Raw genomic sequence first — 16,822 nt, 5'->3', positions numbered from 1 at the left:
CAGGATTCTTACCTGGAAAAAGAATATAGTAGTAATTAGCAAATCATTCAATCAGGACTAATCCTGATTCCAGCCAATCTATTGATTTCTGACAATTACTAAAGTGACCATGTTTCAGCAGAAATACCATATAGACAGAGATCAAGGTTTACTGTATAGCAGAAATTACACTATTAAAAGAGAATACTACACATCAAAAGCTCTTCCAAAGCATCCCACAAAGCAACAGTTACAGATATAAAACAAACACACACATAAAGAGTGAGAGCAGTGTTCCATCTTCCAATCAGAATGATGAGAATCTATATTCTGCCTTGTGATTCTATATATTTGACACAGAAATCCATTCATGACTTTGTGATTCTACATATTGCTTAAGCAAACTGTGGAAAAAGAAAGGGTAGCCCGGACGGCACACGAGCTCCCACCCAAGGGCCGTGCCGTTTGGTGAAGGGTGATACCCGCGATCTCACATATACAAGTGGTGAGGCTGTTTCCATTGATCGAACCCTAGTCATTCGTGATGCAAAGGAGCAACCTCATTGTGATGCCATGGTTTGCCCCCTCAAACTCTACATCAAACAAAATGATGGATACCTCGAAAAGACAAGAATGAATATAGGTTGGCCTGAAGCACCACAAATTATCATTCTCCCAAACAGGGAAACTATTGAGAACACATAAGAGAAACATAAATGGATTGCATTTTCCCCTTGTATTTTTAATTATCTGCATCTCCTGATCACAATGTTCATGACTGTTTCTGTTGGTTTGAGCAGCGTAGGAGGTTGCTGGTCGCACTGGAATCTTGTAAAAATCTGCAAAAACACATATTTCACTGGCTATGTTTCTGAAGTCTCCGCAATGGTGGATAATCTATCGGTCTCAGCAAATGATGGATCCAGAAACTTGGCCACAAATGCCCACATCCTGTAAACATCCTCAAAGTTTGTGAGGTACCCAAGCGAAGCAGTAACGACCTCCACTCTGATCACAACATTCTTACTGTTATTCTTATTATCGTGGCGACTATTTGCAGGACGATACAAGGAAGCATCAGTTGAAGCTTCTCCATGTAAATGTTTCTGATTGTCCATGACCCTTATATGACTAAGATAGCCAATGCCCAAGGAAAGACCATTTTTCTCGGCCAGCTTTTGAACAATCTCTGGTTTGATCACCGCCCCACTATCATCCTTCACATTGAATGCCACAGCTGCACCCCTTTCGTATTTGATCTTTGGGCCATAGATCTGGACAAGAAGCAAACCGGTGTCCCCAGCTGAATCTCGTAATCGCAACTGCAGCAACGATGTAACAAGCCAGTTGATCAGATACCGTAATCTTAGAGTTGTTTTGTTGAGACCCATCATGTTCACATGATCAAGGTGTCTGCAAATTATTTCAGGCTCTAATCTTGCCCACTCTTGAGCATCATCATCATCACCATCACAAATGGCATCATTGTCATCACCATCACAAATGGCATCATCATCATCGCCCTCATCATACTCTGGTGCATCACCGGATGCTTCACCTGCATCGGAATTACGATAAGAAAATCCTGTAGCACTGTTATCCTCCATGCTGAAGGATACCCTCCGATCCATGCTCGACGCCCGTTCATTCTCTTGCACGCTTAAGAATTTACTGCCTGCAAACCTGTTGTTATTTCCCTCCCTCCTTCCTAACAGCCGAAACTCACCTTCTGTTTCCCTTCTTATGGCACTCTCTTTCACCTCGATATGGCTTTCAGGGTATATTTCAGAAGTTGAGCCATTCTCATGACCAGCGTGCCATCCGAAAACAGAACTTGAGCTAGCAATCCTCCCATTGGCAGAAGAAAACTTAACAGCTCGTTTTCCCGTTGCTTCTTTTACCTTGGGTTCTTCCTCAATCTCACCCACGCGCTGGAAGCGTGCATGCTTTGGCCCATTTTGTGAAGGTCCTTCTCCTGGGTCTTCCCTCGCATGGTCTAGTTCTTGTGAGACTGATAAGACAGCTGCATCAAAGGATAGCACATGATCATCACCTATGGGGCTCTTCGACATACTAGAAACAAGTTTTGGTGACACCATTTTATGATTCTTCCTTCCGGTAAACCATGAAGGTGGAGTTGGAGACCCCAACTTCCCCTTGTTCGACTGCCCTGAATGGTCTGATCCCAATGGACTCTGACCTAATTCAATCCAGAAGGAGCTGTCGGATGATTCGTCCTCACTAAAAACTGGGCTCTTTATGACCTCTCCAACTGAAATGCTCTCGGTCTCCTCAAAGATTGTACTCACCCCATCACGGTCGGAGCTGTTGTCCTGATCATTCTCACTCTCGAACACATCTCTCACTTGAGCTGAAGTGAATGCACCTGAAAAAGCAGGCAACTGCGATCCTCTGTGAGTGTCGGGCATGAAAGATTCATCATTCCCGTCGATAGTTTCATCTTCGATTCCATCCGGTACATCCAGACGATCCACCGAGTCACTCAAATATTGAGGAAACACAGGAACAATCCTCACCATTCCTGATCCGGTACCACCATTCTGCTTCTGCAAGCTTCCTATCACAGATTTCTTGATCAGGAGACATCCAAAACCAGTTGGATCAAACCCAAACACGCGGTAGAACGACGTGATAATGAAATCTGGCCGGAAGAGCGACAGTCCGAGAGAATCCATGTCCTTGGGGCCCAAAGATCCAGCATCAAGCAACACATGCCAATTATTCTGCTGAGCCAAAGCCATCCACTGGTACGAGTACTTTGCTCCAGTCACTCTAGACTGGACTGGGAACACAAAGAGCCCAGCAGCCGAGTCCTTCTTCCTCCTCCTCTTGCCAGAGATCTGCTTCCTCAACTCCGTGGAACAGAGCTTGAGCGTCGGCCACTTGAACCATGCGCTGTACACCTTGGCTCCCTTCTCCCTCGCACTCTGAGCCATCCAATTCACAGACTGGCTTTCGTGATCGAACATCGTCAGCAACTTCTTGTTCGTATGAAATGGGTAAGTCTCTGCGAGCAATTTAAAAGCAGAACCTCTGCTGAAAGTGAAAACCAAACCATACTCGTTCTCGGGAATGTTGAGGTAGTCCATTATCCGAGTCTTGATGTCGTGCTCGGCGGTGCCTTTCTCAGCGCCGCCGTACAAAGAATGGTTGGTCAAGTTAGCAGTGATCTCGGAGAGGCTAACAGCCGAAGACTCCCAGCTCTGGAAGCTCTGAAGGTAGGAGAACAAGCCAAAGCCGCAGTAGTCGAGACATACCTTGGCGCCGGTGTCCGAAAGGTGGCAATACTCGTCCAATCTCAGCCTGTCGATCTTGTTCGAAGAAACGTACTTGGGATACATGGTGACGAACTTGGACAAAGCCTCATCGAGGGCGGGAATGGAATCAGCAGTGAGGAACGTGCGCTCCGCGGCGAGGGCGGTGGCCTGGAGGAACTCCCGCTGGGCACGGAGGCGAGCGAGCGATCTCGACCGGCTGATGGAGCCGTCGTCGGGGTTGCCGAAGGTCCCGGGGTCCATGTCCTGGGACTTGAATAGGGAGCCGTCCTCGGAGGCCTCCTCCAGGGCCTCACGGAGTTTGTTCTCCTGCAGCTGCCGGAGCATTGAGGGTCGCCGCCTGGCCTCCTCCTCCGACAGGCCCTTGCCGGCGCCGCCATCTTGCCACCGGTTCTTCCTGTCGAGGATCAGGGCGGCGCAGTGTGAGATGGGCTTCCATAGAGAGAGATGCATGAGTGCTGCTCACCGAAGCTCTCCCAGCCAAGAACCCTAGAAGGCCATCAGTTCATCAGAATCAGATCAAAAACCGCTCTTCAAAAGAGCACAAAAAGGGTAAAGATCTGAGCTTTCTTTCAGAAACACAAGCTCCAAGGTGATCAAGATGAGATTTGAGGGGCAAAAGAGCGAACCAAGAAAAGAAACCTAAATTGAGATTCGGCAAACTTTTGCTTTTGCGAATGGTAAGGAGGAGATTAAAAAGAGCAACATTCAAACTCAAAATCTCCGAGATTCCATTGAAATCGCCCAAAGGTGCCAACTTTGTGAAGACTCCAACCTCATTTGTCAAAGAGAAGACCACACTCAGATAAAAGGAGAAGAGCAGAGGGGGGGAAAAAGGAAGGGAATCAAGAGCTGCAAAATAGAGGGAGAGAAAGAATATGATTCCTCAGCACAACCCCCTTTTCCTTTTCCTCCACCAGATCAGAGGAGGTCAAAGAGCCGAACTCCACCAGGACAAGGTCCAGGAAGAAGGAAGCAATGGAGATCCAGCAAAGCCTCAACAACTCGATCAAAGAGCAGATCTTTCCCATCTTAAACACTGCCACACCATCGAGGATGATCTCTGCTTCACTCTCCACTCCCCACTCCTCTGTGCTTGCCCCTCCTCCCTTCCCTCTCTTTCTATATTCTCTTTCTTTCCTTGCTTATCTCCACCAACTCCCTCCCTGCAAAATATTAAAAGCAGGCCATCAGCTCCATTACTCCAATGGCCAATCCATACAAACATGCCAGTGATTATGTGCTCCCGCTACCCTTCCCTGCCCACTGTAGCCACCACCACCACAACACGAAACTACTTGCTGCCCCCACTTTCTCCTCCGCCTCAACTATCATCAGTAAAAGGAAACAGTAAACCAAATAAACAAACAGAAACAGACAATCGAGCTCATCGTTCGATTAACTTTATACTGTTCTTACACCAGTGCGATGCTCATTGACTTGTTATCGAGCATCCACTAAACGACATGTAGTCGGACCTCAGGGGGGTGTGCCGCATGAGGTGGTGGACGTGTTGCCAAATAAATGTCGTGGTTTCGGCTAGAAGTCAACCACTCACCATCCATGAATGAATCCAAGAACACTTGCCAAAGTCCCAGAGGACACATTAAGTGATTGCAGGTCTTACTTGCTTGGGTTTGACCTTTAGTTGTAGCTAAGCACAGTCTCTTTGCGACAAACAGTGGTTCATTGTGGCCATGAGATATGAGAAGCAGAGGCCATATGAAATTATTGTTCCCGAATCATAGCTTTGGGCATTGGCAACAAACCATCTAAAAGTCCACAAAGCAAAGTCAAGCATGCTTTGTGCTGTCAGGGTGACAAGGTGACACTCCCATTGAAATTTGTTGCCATGAGATCATCTATTCTAATTTAATCGATCACCAGCTCGAATTGGACCACCACCCTCTAGACTATCATTCACTCATCATCTTTCCTGAAACCACAACAATGGTATATTCATGATTTGGGTTGGATCCGTGGATAATGTCATTTGATATCTTGCTGTGTGTTTAATACAAATGGGAGTATTAACTAGGAAAAAGAATGTTGTGTAAGTTGACCATAAGCCATCCATCCATCCCATCACCGCATGCAAGTCAGCCTGTGGGGGCTTTGAAGACAAAGACATTGAGATCGGAATAGATTTTTGGCAGGTCAGCGCAGGTTGCGTTGCGTGCTGCTACTGCTCCATCTTACTAATCCACCCAAAGCACAAGACTTTGCACAAGTTTGACCAAAGTATCCTTGTAAGTTTCTTCTTCATCAAAGGAAAAAAGAAAGTCCAAGCAGGAGAGAGGCAACTTGGAACTTTATTTATTGTAGGGTTGCAGACGAACCGGCATCGACTCCATTAGCACAAAATTTGCACCTGAGGGTGGCTAGCTTGGCTGGAAAGTGTGTGCAAAGACCATGGATCTCTCGGATAGACGGGAGGGGCTCTTTGGCTCACACAAGCAGCGACCTTGATCTTAGCAACTACTTTGCTGATGCTTATGCTCAGGAATTCGTGTGTTACTTTAAGCCTGTATTAGCCATCTGATATCAATCAGCAGCAGCTTCTTTGTTCATCGATGCCCGCAGTCTGTCTGTCAAAACTAAAATACATGGGAGAGCTTCCCGGCTTGTCTTGTTACAGGTCACAACCCCACCCACCACCACCACGAAACGAGAGCATGTACGAAGAACAGGAGGATTCACGCAGGAGGAATTCCTCGTGCGGCTATTAATCTACTTCCCCATTCTCCTCGTGGTTTGTTCTTTTGTGTTTGTTGATAGCCGATGCATGCCTCGTTTCGGAACCAAAAGGTGGCGTGAACGCATGGTTTGAAGCGTCGAAGAAAGAAGAAGAGAAGTTTGTGGCACTGTTCTCTCGGTTCTTCCCCGGTGCACTCTTTCTTCTAGGGTTCCCCGCCGGTTGTCTTCTTCGGAGACCATAACAGGTGGTGGAGATGGAAAGAAACCTGGCCCACATCCATTGATGCGTTTAGTGGAGGGTGCCACGGCAAAGAAATAACGATTGGCCCAAAGACCATAACAGTTGATGTGCTTACTCTTACGTCGTCTTCATCCACATAACACAGCAGACAAGTTGTCCGATAAAATATCTTCTTTCTGCATAGGATATTTTCTATCGAGCCATCCAATTACGGACTGCCACGTCATCCGATGATACGTCCACCATTCTGCCATATGTAACTCCGTGAACTCGGGGGAGATGTGGATTAAGATAAGGTTCGCAGACGGTGACCGTATCCCGCTGCATCGCTCCCCTGTTTAGCTCGTCTCCGACGGCTCAGATTACTCCCCCTCCGTTTGACCTGATCAGAAAAATAGAAATCAAAATAACACGCCCAGTTTTTCCTACCCCGACCCCACCTTCTTGCCACGTCACGTAATACCTTGCCTCATCTTTCGTGGGTCCCTTTGTCGGTTTCTGTTTTGGACGTATGTTTAGAAAATATCTTTTAAGATATTAATGCTATTAATGAAAGTGTGCCTTATCCTTCCTTTTGCTTGCATAAAGCTCTGCCTCGCCGAGACGAAGAGGAGGAATTGGAAGACTAAGATGCTCGGATCGGTTGCTCTCCGATCTCCGCCGCTCCATACGTGTCCGGCCTTCGCGCTGGAGATCGCCGGGCCCGACCTCTCGTCGCGGTCGTCGAGGCCGGCCCCTAGATCGACCGTCCTCTGCGACGCGCAGCGGAGCCACGCGTCCATCCCCAAGCTCGAGCCTTTCAGCAGGAGCCGCATCGAGCGGTGGCTCAAGGATCCGCCTTTCTTGCAGAAGACCAAGAACGACCTCGGCGGTACGCACTCTGCAATCGTTGGTTTCTCTAGTGTTCTTGTCTTTGCGGTTTTGGGTGTACACAATGTTACTGTTGATTTATCTTAAAGTCGTGATTTTTTTAGCCCTAAATTGATGTTGAGGGTTCTACTTGTGAACTAAAAAACAGTAAAATATGGGAATTGAGAACGACTACTTAGATTTACAGGCACATCTGTGCTAGAAATGACTTGTTGCACCTTCGATCAGCTAATCTTCCGGACGAAGATATGGTAAATATCTACTTAATTACTGAATCGAGCCAGAAAGGTAATAATTAGCAAGGTGACATGTTTGCAAGCCTGACCTCATCTGCGCGTCAATTTGCAATATTGAACTGTGAAATTAGATAAATTGCCTAGGGATATCTTTCAGGAATCCACATCTGGCATAAAATTTAGATGTTTGTCACTGATGAATATTGGAAGCTCGGGAGATAGCAAAAGGACAGAGATTAGTATTGGACTGTTGTAGCCTAAACGGGCATATAGAACTTTGAGAGTGCATATCATTCTGTCTCTGATCTTAGCATAATGAACCTTGTACACCCTTTATTAGCTCTTGTCATCTTGTCCTAGAAAGAACCACTTTTTTTTTTCTAGCTCTGATTTGTGTCTTCCATGTTATACATAGGATGTTTCTGATTTCGTTCATCCAGGTGACCCGACCCTTTTTGTTGCGGTTGAATTTTGATTCTTCATCCAAGTGAGTTCATACATGGTAAAGTTTTGATTAAAATGTGAACAAATTGATTTATGATCTGCATTGAGGGCATGATCAGGTCTTCATGAAGAGCCACATAAATTATAAATGGATAATGTCCCTGGACTATTATTATATTAGTGTCACCACTGGATCATTTATTTTACAGTACTTCTTCCAAGTTTGTACCGACTTTGTTTCATCAATGCCAAATATTAGTAGCATTCACCCAAGCATTTCATCCATTCAAAATGACAGCATGGTGTTTCTAAATAGCTAGTAGAAATGTCATGTTGCTCGCGTCTTCTATTCCTGTTTCTTCACTAATTGATGGGATTCTCCAATTTTGTTAGATTGAGTTGGAGAGATACCTGCTTCTCGTTAGACTTCGTTTGGCATGCTAATATATGCCACCTTTCTTGTTCTTGCAGATTACTGCACAACACTCGAAGGTGATGATTGCCACAGCTGTTGGAGGGCCTATTTTGAGCTGAAAGATCTTGAAGTATGTGTTCTTGGAACAGAATGGCCAATTATTAAGGTGTTGTACGATGTTATCGCTCTTCGCTCATTGTTTTCTTTTGCATAATTGCAGGAGAAATTGCCAAAAGAAGATGTGGAGAAGTTTGTATGGCAGGCTGGTGGAATCAAGTCGCTGATCGGCTATTTGCATGGCCTCACAGCAATGCTAAATAACAAAGAAAAAGAAATTCCACGAGCAATGCTAAATAAGAAAGAAAAAGAAATTCCACAACCCAAACCGGTAACCTCAGTTACCGAAAGAGAGAGACCTTTTCCTGTTCCAGATGGATTGCCCCCGACGGCGGAAGAGCTTGAAGAAGCCGAAAAGGCCAGAATGCCTGATTCTCCTTTCACCAAACTACTCAGAAGCAAAGGGAGGCTTCCTGCTTGGTACACACAAGCCCCAGACCATGAGACCGATTGATTTGTTTCTGGTATCAGCAGCTGAAGTATGGCACATGTACATGCTAGTTTAGTCATGATCGTTGTTGTTGAGCAGCTGAGTGTGGCTTCATCACTCTATCTCTGTTAAGTTAATGAACAGGTAATGAAGTTACAAGAAAAGCTTATCTATGCTCCACTTGTGTAACATTGATTTGGATTGCATCTGATAATTAAGCTGTTGAAATCTCTCTCTAAGCTACATCCAGTGCTATTTTTGTGAAGGATGATGAATATATATTCCTGTTTGTAGTGCAGTGCTTGAGCATGAGCTTATGAGCCTAAGAGACACTGCTAAACCACCACCAAGGTGAAGAGGAGGATGATTGGATTGTTTAAATCCCTACAAAGAACCAAGTCTCATTATTCCTCAATCATTTCCATAAACCAAACACCAATATCTTATTTTTCACCTCCCAATCAACCCTTTTTTTTGTATTTTTGTTTTCCTCCTTTCTTTCCTTGCAATAAAACAGAAACTCATCTTTAAAATCAAGACATCTATGTAATTTAAAGATATAGTAGGAATAAGAATAATAGGAAAATATAAGAAGAATAACAGGAAACAATCTTATCAGTTGTCATGTAAGAATTACTGTGTCTCCAAATGACAAACATACACGAAGCAACCTATACAGAAAAGAAAGAAGGGCCATTGTACGTTAGCCTATTGCCATTTGTTGGTGTCCCCCAAACATCATGTAGATGATTGGCTTTATCATTGTGGCGATCAACAGCCACAGCATCCAAAGGTTCCCTCAAAAGCAACAGCGGCATGATGGTCGGGAGCAGTAGCATGCCGTCGGTCCAGGGACGTCAAGAGGGGGCGCAACGCGCGTCCGTTCCCCGCCTCCCCAGGCAGCCGTGAACGCACCCGGGCCCGGGGGCGGCAGCTTGCCAGCCACCACCCCACCTCGAACGACTCCTCGGGTGGCGGGCCAGTCCTCCCGGCCCTCGGCGGCGTGACCGAGGAGCCCGTGAACGCGACGGTGGAGTGGCTGTCGTCGTCTACAGCGCCCCGTCAGCCTCCCCGCGCCGTACCGCACCTCACCGCCACCCGTCAGCAGCGAATCCGCTCCTCGAGCTCGGCGCATTCCCGAGCTCCCTCCCTCCCCTCCCCTCAATTATTGCTGCGCCAGGATCCTGTCACCCGCTCCCACCTCTCGCTTACCAATCCCTTCTCCGCTACTCAGTACAGCTCTCATGTAGGCGTTCTTCTTTTCCTCTTCTTTTATATGGCGGAAGGTGCAGTGTTCTAAATAACGACATCACGACCGTTAAATCGATCTTTTTGTTTGATCTAAAAAAGTGAAAGAAATGATCATCTCTCACATGCTTTTGATAAGGAGAAGAAGATTCAATTTTCTCCATTCAAACATGCATCATGTGTTCGATAAGGACTCGACGACAGCAGGCGGTCGTAGAGACTGACATGAAATGACTTGTAGATGCCATTCATGCATGTTGGTGCTGTACGCTCATGTATAAATGGGGGCCTGTGAGATCAGGCAGTGACAGTCACATCCGCTATCCTCTCCTTTGTCGATCCATATCTTTTGCAACTTCATCCACGTTCGGTGTCCATTGTTGGAGCTCAGCTTGCGTCTGTAATTGATGTTAACACTTGGTAAAAAGTGAGAGAAAGATGATGTTTGTGTGCAAGAATTACTCGGTGGGTTGAGATGTGTGTGTATATATGTATACTGTATCATTCTTCGTACACTGATGCTAGCACTGTTTTGGTTAACAGTGACAGAGGCCTGTTGCGGAGCTCATGATCAGACTGGGGCTTTCGTCCTCGTGCAGGAGGGGTTATCTCCTCCCACCCTCTCCTCCGTATCCACGCCATGCCAACATACCAATGGGAAAGAGCTCCTCCCTCGATCCACCATGTCAGAAGATTCCAAATGCTAGCAGCCAAGGTTGCAGCAGCGGCCATGGCGCCTACTCCCGCAGCATCCAGTCAGCCGTCCCAGCGTGTCAGTCGGCTACTGGAAGCTCAGGTGGGGCCCCGGAATCCTGTGGCTGAGGCAGCGACCGCCCCCACATGGCATGGCCTCAGGCGGCCACCTTCCCGCTCCCCCGGCAGAGATGCTTACTGCAATATGAACACTGGTCGACTACTGGCCACGGACGCTGCCTCAAGAATGGAGTGCGATAGATATCTCACACACTGTTGTGAAACTGTTCTCGTTCAGATATGACCGTGATTGAAGGCAGGAAAGAGAGCGGATGGAGACGCCAAACCAAAGCCAAAAGTGATCAGCTTCTCCTCGCCTTAATCACTAGTGTCCACGGCGATTTAAGGGATCCCTCCTCATCAACTCAGCCTTTGAAGCCACTCCGTACACGAGGAGACAGCGACGTGGAATATGTTCGTCTCTTTCTTCCTTGCGCCTCCCAATGAGACTCTCCTTATCCATATAAACGCCAACTGTAGCGCCCATAAACCCTGAGAGCGAACCCCACAACCACCCACGCTTTGACATCTTAAACCGTGTTCAGGGAGAATCTGAGAAGCGAGAGGGTGAACCGATCGGGATGCCAGTGGAGTCCAGAGAGGGGCGGCGACGGCCGGCGGAGGGAAAGCCGGCCGTGGCGGAGGCGAGGGAGAGGTGCCCGCGGTGCGAGTCGCGGGACACCAAGTTCTGCTACTACAACAACTACAACATGTCACAGCCCCGCCACTTCTGCAAGTCGTGCCGCCGCTACTGGACCCTCGGCGGCTCCCTCCGAAACGTCCCCATCGGCGGCTCCTCCCGCAAGCGCCTCCGCCCCTCCCCGGGCCCCGCCGCCGCCGACGCCGTCGTCGTCGCGGCTTTGAGGCCCGGCCGCGCTCTCCCTGGCCACCCTCTGCCGGCGCCGCAGTCCGCGGAACTCGGGCAAGGCCCACTGCTCCCCAGCGGCCCGGTCCAGGCCGGGCTCCTGGGGCTCGACGAGCCGTTCCTCTCCTGCCGGGGCGGCTTCGGCCTCGGGCTCGGTCTGGGGCTCGGGTGCGGCGCCGGCGCTGCGGAGGAGATGGGTTTCGGGCTGGCGCCCACCCTACTGTGGCCGCCGTCGCTGCTGGACGAGGCCGCGGAAGCGTGGCGGGTCGGCAACGGCGGGGGAGGGGACTGCCTCGCGGCTCCGGGCACGGGCCCGGCCGAGGCGGCGTGGCCGGACCTCGCCATCTCCGCTCCGGCGGAGGGTGGAGCCGGGCCGGCGAGGGAGGTGAGCTAACCGGGCGGCGGATCGGCGGGGTCATTCCAGTTTTGGTTTCCTTATGGACGGCCCACGGCGTGTTGCTCGCAGGCGTCCGTCTCGGGTTGTACGGCACATAGCTCATGCATGTCGATCACGTCGAACATCTCAGGACGTGTGTGGAGGCGGATTAGACAGTACTGGTTAGGGTGTGGGATTTGAGGGAGGAGTTGGTTAGGTTAAGTACGTGCTAATCCTTACCGAGTTTAGTGTATAATTGACGTTGTTACTGCTTCTAATCATGCCTCCTGGTTTTTATTTAGACGGCCTAATTCATTTTAAGCACCACTGTGTTTACGTAATCAATCTTTCTAATTAGCAAATCGAACGGAACGACATAATTCATCCGTGCCAACGAATGGAAGATTTGTTTATGCTTTCACGAGGATAATAATGGCGATAAGACTCGGACTGACGTCAGCTGCCCCAGATGACACATCACGTCTCGATCGACCGGACAGCACCTGGTCAAACGGATTAGAACGTCGACCGAGACGTATTAACGTCCTGCTCGGGCCCAATCCTTCACGTCATGCCAACACCGCTGTTAGACGTGACCGGGAGTACGATCCTACTCCCTGCACAACAGACACAGCAAGTCACCCTATAAAAACCCCGCTCCCGAGAGAAGTAGGGGGGAGGAAACACATAAAAAAAGACCTTTTCACTTCATCTGACTGGACCGTCGGAGGGGTTGGGCTGAGCTTCGACCTGACCTGTGTGCGGGTATGAAGACGGAGCTACTTCCCCACCAACGTTGAGGAGAAGGACCCTTTCATACGGGATATCTCGACGAGCCCCGATGTGATCCGATCCGCACGATCGCCCACATCAGCAACCCCGAGAGACCTTGAATAAGATCCTCGTCATTCGGATCCGAACCAAGCCGCATCGGCCCCGAGACTACGGCTTAAAGTTGTTTACACCAACATGATTATAGGAGCTATTTTCATCGTAAGAAAAAATAAATTGAAGCTATAAATTTGTCATCTATTAAACTCCGCGTTTGATTTATGGATTTCTCCCAAAAATCTAAATAAAGATTAAATTTAATTGAGTTCAAAGCAATACCCGTTGCCAACCAAATAGAGCCAGCCACACGCGTGGCACGTGCTTACGAGATGCCCTCATGACCTCCTCTTCTCGTGCACGCCGGGGATAACTAGGTCGGCTCCTAGGAATAGGCTAATCCCTCAACACCGATAGAGCAGACCGGGGTTCGCCAACTCCCAGCCGTCGGCCGAGGCGATGTCTTCCCTTCTCTCCCCGCTCCGCCTTCCCCCGCCACCTCCTCGTCCTTCCTCATCGAGCCCAGCCGCTCCGAAGCCAAATGTCTACGCCGCTTTTCGCATATCCACGGCAAATCCCGCATCACTTTTGGCCCAATCTCTTGTGGCTGTTAAAATTCTCTTCTTCTTTTTCTATTCATTCACTTCCCGTGGTTCGTGCGCATCAAATCTTGACTATTCATCCTCACGATTTCTCACTCTCGTACAGGTCCAACGGCCAATTCTATCCCTGCCTCCGACAACAGGAAGTTGCGGCTTTTCCAAGTCCCGTGGCGGGAGATGCGTCGTTCCGCTTGCGATGAGTGCAGCAGCTTCTGGGGATTCTGATGGTTCGACGAGATTAAGTATGGATGCCATCCGTAAGCTGTTCGATGGATTTCCTCAACCAGTTAAGAGCTTTCCCTGGATGAGAGTGCTATGGAGCTTTCAGAACATCATCTGTGAGCTTGTCTGGGCGGTTGCCAAGTATCTCAGTGTGCCTCTTCTAGCCGTCACTTCCCTCAGCGAGATGTCATACTGCGCCCATGAGAGAAAGATGGGTGTGATACCGATTCCGGTCGTCGTTGGGTTTGCAGTTGCTGGGTGCCTTAAGGATGCTGCCGAGCAGTTTTCGTCAGATCTCAAGGTTTGATTGATACTCGATTGTTTCTTGTTCGTCGGAGTTTATGAGCCTTGCTCCTGATACCAATGTGCTTCTAACGTTTGGTTGCCTTCCTTAGGAAGGAGGGCTTCCCTGGCATTTGCTTCTGATTGCGAGCTTCTTCGCATTGCTCAAATTGCCCGGCCCGTCTTATCCATACTGGGGGCGGTTATTAATTCCTCACCTTGCTAATGGTGGTCTTTGGAGGACTATTTGGCTAATATTTATGTGGTACAGAAGGCCTAATGCGGTACCAGGAGCTTCTTTATAAGTGGTTGTTTATTTGGCTCATCTTTGTACGGTTTAAAGAACAGGTATTTATCTCCTCATAATAAGTTCACTGTAGGTGGAATCGAGGTACAAGCAGATCTTTCATATTGTAGTATAATGTAGCAATTATTTTTTCTTTCTTTTTCCTAGCGTGATCATTTGGCATAACCGGAACAGACTGCCTCGTATATTAATTACTCGGCCTCTTCTTTCCTAAACTGACAACTGGCTGATTAACTCGATCTTCTTTTAGCTTTGTTGCACGATAGCCTTCTTAGATGCAACTAAAGAACAAAGTTGGATCAATTTGGAAAATGAGTATTTTAATTGGTAGTCATTTATATATCGGGATTTGTGACGGAAGCAACAGCCTTGACAGAGAACAAGTGAAATTTAAAATAAAGTGATTGTTATTTATGAATCAATTGCTGAATAAGGTGATCCAAATGTGTTTAGTATTGGGCTGTTTGATTGGTATCATGTCATGGCACCAGGGCAGCAAGTAGCTTTAAGGATATTTAAGAAACACTCTTCTGTCTTTCATATATGCTGTTCAAACGCCGTGGGGAAATTGAAAATTGTCTAAGATTTCATCAGATGTTTAACACATAATATGGTGATGTAAGTAAGACCTCAGAAGTTGATTGCTTGTTACTAAAGAAGCACTATAAAGATAAAGTGCATGGAGCTATCGGATGACGTGTGAAATAAACTACATCAAGTGATATCTCTAGAGAGTTTACTTTGGAGGGCTGCATCTTGTGTTTTTTGCAAGTTTTTCCAGGTCCTTACATCAAGTGATATCCCATGGTGACTACCACTAAGTCTTCTCCTCATCCTTCTATAGGTCCACTCAGATTCTGACTCAAGTTAATGGATCCTTCACAAGCAATTTTATGAATCATGGCCGTGCCGTTTCTTCATATGCATTGTTAATCTTGTGGCAGCTCATCTAATTATCTTGTTTCTCACACTCATCCTTTATGGCTCAACTCAATGTTACCTTTCCTAATATGATTGTTTTGTCTACCTGGGTCCCTCCCTCCCTCAATGCTGAGCATTGCCATCTTGCAGACCTTGTGTCTTTTTGGAATAGATGCAAAGCTATGCTTTATAATAGGATATATGGAATTCTTGCTACATTGGTCTCAACTGCACCCACCCGACATTATTGTTTAATTATGATCTATTGTTCATCAAACATTATCTGGCACATTATTCTTATTTCCATCTAGTGAAACAGACTTCTTTAAATAAATGTTTGCTCTGCTGCTGTTTTTGATCGTCAAGGCTTTCTCATAAAAATTGACAAACTTAGAGTTTTCATTTTTGGCCATCGGTAAGGCCCTTTCAATGCTAATCATCGGATTCCACAGAACATCCGTAATAAAACAATACAAATGTTGTACCTATATTTGATTAAATCCCTTTATCATCACTTTCTGCAAGTGTTGGTTACTTCATGTGCATATAATATTTAGCTTGAGATTCCTCATCCTGTTCACGGTAGCATGGAACAGCTTAAGTTCACAGTCAAGACGAATAATTGGCCCAGACTTAAATGGTTTTAACTATTAGGTAGATTAATGATTTATTATTATATTTAGGTACCATTTATTTGTTTGCATATTTTATATCATTTTTTATGAAATTTGCCTCTTTATTTTCACTTACTATGGGCGTGGATGATTTCTCGCCATAACTTGGCAGTGATAAAAAACTATAAATAAAAGTTGAATTTTCCTGGTAGATTCTATGAATCCATATTATCCTGGTCATAATAGATATGTTTATGCACGTTCCTTCGTTGTATCCATTATTTGTTTTATAGCTACATTCTTTTATGCAGCATCATGAAGAATTTCTAAACCAGCTAGTCTATGAAAAGTCCTATGGTTTTTCGAAGAGCAGAAGACAGGGAGAAGGAAATTTGAAAGGAAAGAAGAGAAAGAAGGAAGGATTTCTTTCTTAAAATATAAGATCTTCCTCTTTTTTTTGCATAGTTTCTTCTGATGATCAAAACCTAGCGCACCATTGGCAGATACAATCAGGTTAACCATCTACGCGCAGCACCAACAGCAAAAAAGTCTGTCAACAGTCCTCTAAAGGTTTGTAGTCACTAAACCTCAACTAAGTGCTTTAGAACCCAACACACTTGAAGAATGACAAGATGTTCAAATGGTGCCGTGGGATTCCCTGTTGTTTGGCAATCACGCATGTTATGTTCAATTAGACTAAAAACATGTTATGTTCTGTGATCACGGGCTCTCTAACATTTCAGCCTCCATTGTTAATCATGCAAGAAACGATGTGGTTGGAAAGGAAAAATGCATTAGAGTTAGGTATAGCCAATATATATATATATGGGCCCCACAAAAAATGTGCACCCACATTGGGATGCGGCTAGCGAATGGCAGTGTGCCGCGTCATCCCCTACAAGGTCGGACAGTCTCCCCCTCTGATAATAATAATAATAATAATAATATATTTGCCAACGGCAGCACTGAAAAAAAAAAAAATAAATAAAAAATCGGAGCAAATATGAAGATTTTGAAAGCTGGGGTTATTTACATTATGCATTGCTTCTCGTTTGCACTCATAAAAAAAGAGATATTTT

The 16,822-nt window shown here is 46.6% G+C and overlaps 4 protein-coding genes across 6 annotated transcripts; 3 read left to right on the top strand and 1 right to left on the bottom strand.

Annotated features, from left to right (window-relative positions):
- Positions 1 to 131: 131 nt before the first annotated feature.
- Positions 132 to 4,548, bottom strand: LOC103983590 (uncharacterized). Of its 2 annotated transcripts, none has more exons than XM_018826662.2 (2): positions 3,905 to 4,548; positions 132 to 3,764 (listed from the first exon to the last, which is right to left on the bottom strand). In XM_018826662.2, the coding sequence occupies exon 2, from the start codon at positions 3,726 to 3,728 to the stop codon at positions 843 to 845; it is 2,886 nt and encodes a 961-aa protein (XP_018682207.2). In that variant the 5' UTR covers positions 3,729 to 3,764; positions 3,905 to 4,548; the 3' UTR covers positions 132 to 842. The 2 variants fall into 2 exon arrangements, with proteins under 2 accessions (XP_018682207.2, XP_009399102.2); XM_009400827.3 differs by having other exon boundaries at positions 3,918 to 4,548.
- A 2,238-nt stretch (positions 4,549 to 6,786) lies between these two features.
- On the top strand, positions 6,787 to 8,898 carry LOC135612014 (CCG-binding protein 1-like). The gene is made up of 3 exons (XM_065107731.1): positions 6,787 to 7,084; positions 8,235 to 8,308; positions 8,399 to 8,898. The coding sequence occupies exons 1-3, from the start codon at positions 6,844 to 6,846 to the stop codon at positions 8,747 to 8,749; spliced, it is 666 nt and encodes a 221-aa protein (XP_064963803.1). The 5' UTR covers positions 6,787 to 6,843; the 3' UTR covers positions 8,750 to 8,898.
- A 2,334-nt stretch (positions 8,899 to 11,232) lies between these two features.
- Positions 11,233 to 12,288, top strand: LOC135611650 (dof zinc finger protein DOF3.4-like). The gene has a single exon (XM_065107288.1). The coding sequence runs from the start codon at positions 11,308 to 11,310 to the stop codon at positions 11,983 to 11,985; it is 678 nt and encodes a 225-aa protein (XP_064963360.1). The 5' UTR covers positions 11,233 to 11,307; the 3' UTR covers positions 11,986 to 12,288.
- An 869-nt stretch (positions 12,289 to 13,157) lies between these two features.
- Positions 13,158 to 16,463, top strand: LOC135585585 (uncharacterized). 2 transcript variants are annotated; one of them, XM_009400829.3, is made up of 4 exons: positions 13,158 to 13,365; positions 13,504 to 13,920; positions 14,015 to 14,249; positions 16,055 to 16,463. In XM_009400829.3, the coding sequence occupies exons 1-3, from the start codon at positions 13,255 to 13,257 to the stop codon at positions 14,204 to 14,206; spliced, it is 720 nt and encodes a 239-aa protein (XP_009399104.2). In that variant the 5' UTR covers positions 13,158 to 13,254; the 3' UTR covers positions 14,207 to 14,249; positions 16,055 to 16,463. The 2 variants fall into 2 exon arrangements, with proteins under 2 accessions (XP_009399104.2, XP_064963802.1); XM_065107730.1 differs by having other exon boundaries at positions 13,160 to 13,404.
- The last annotated feature ends 359 nt before the right edge of the window (positions 16,464 to 16,822 follow it).

Source organism: Musa acuminata, chromosome BXJ2-5 (assembly GCF_036884655.1).
Source record: "Musa acuminata AAA Group cultivar baxijiao chromosome BXJ2-5, Cavendish_Baxijiao_AAA, whole genome shotgun sequence".
In the NCBI taxonomy this organism is placed as follows: Eukaryota; Viridiplantae; Streptophyta; class Magnoliopsida; order Zingiberales; family Musaceae; genus Musa; species Musa acuminata.
The sequence above is the reverse complement of the archived record's forward strand: the minus strand, read 5'-3'. Positions and strand labels throughout refer to the sequence as shown.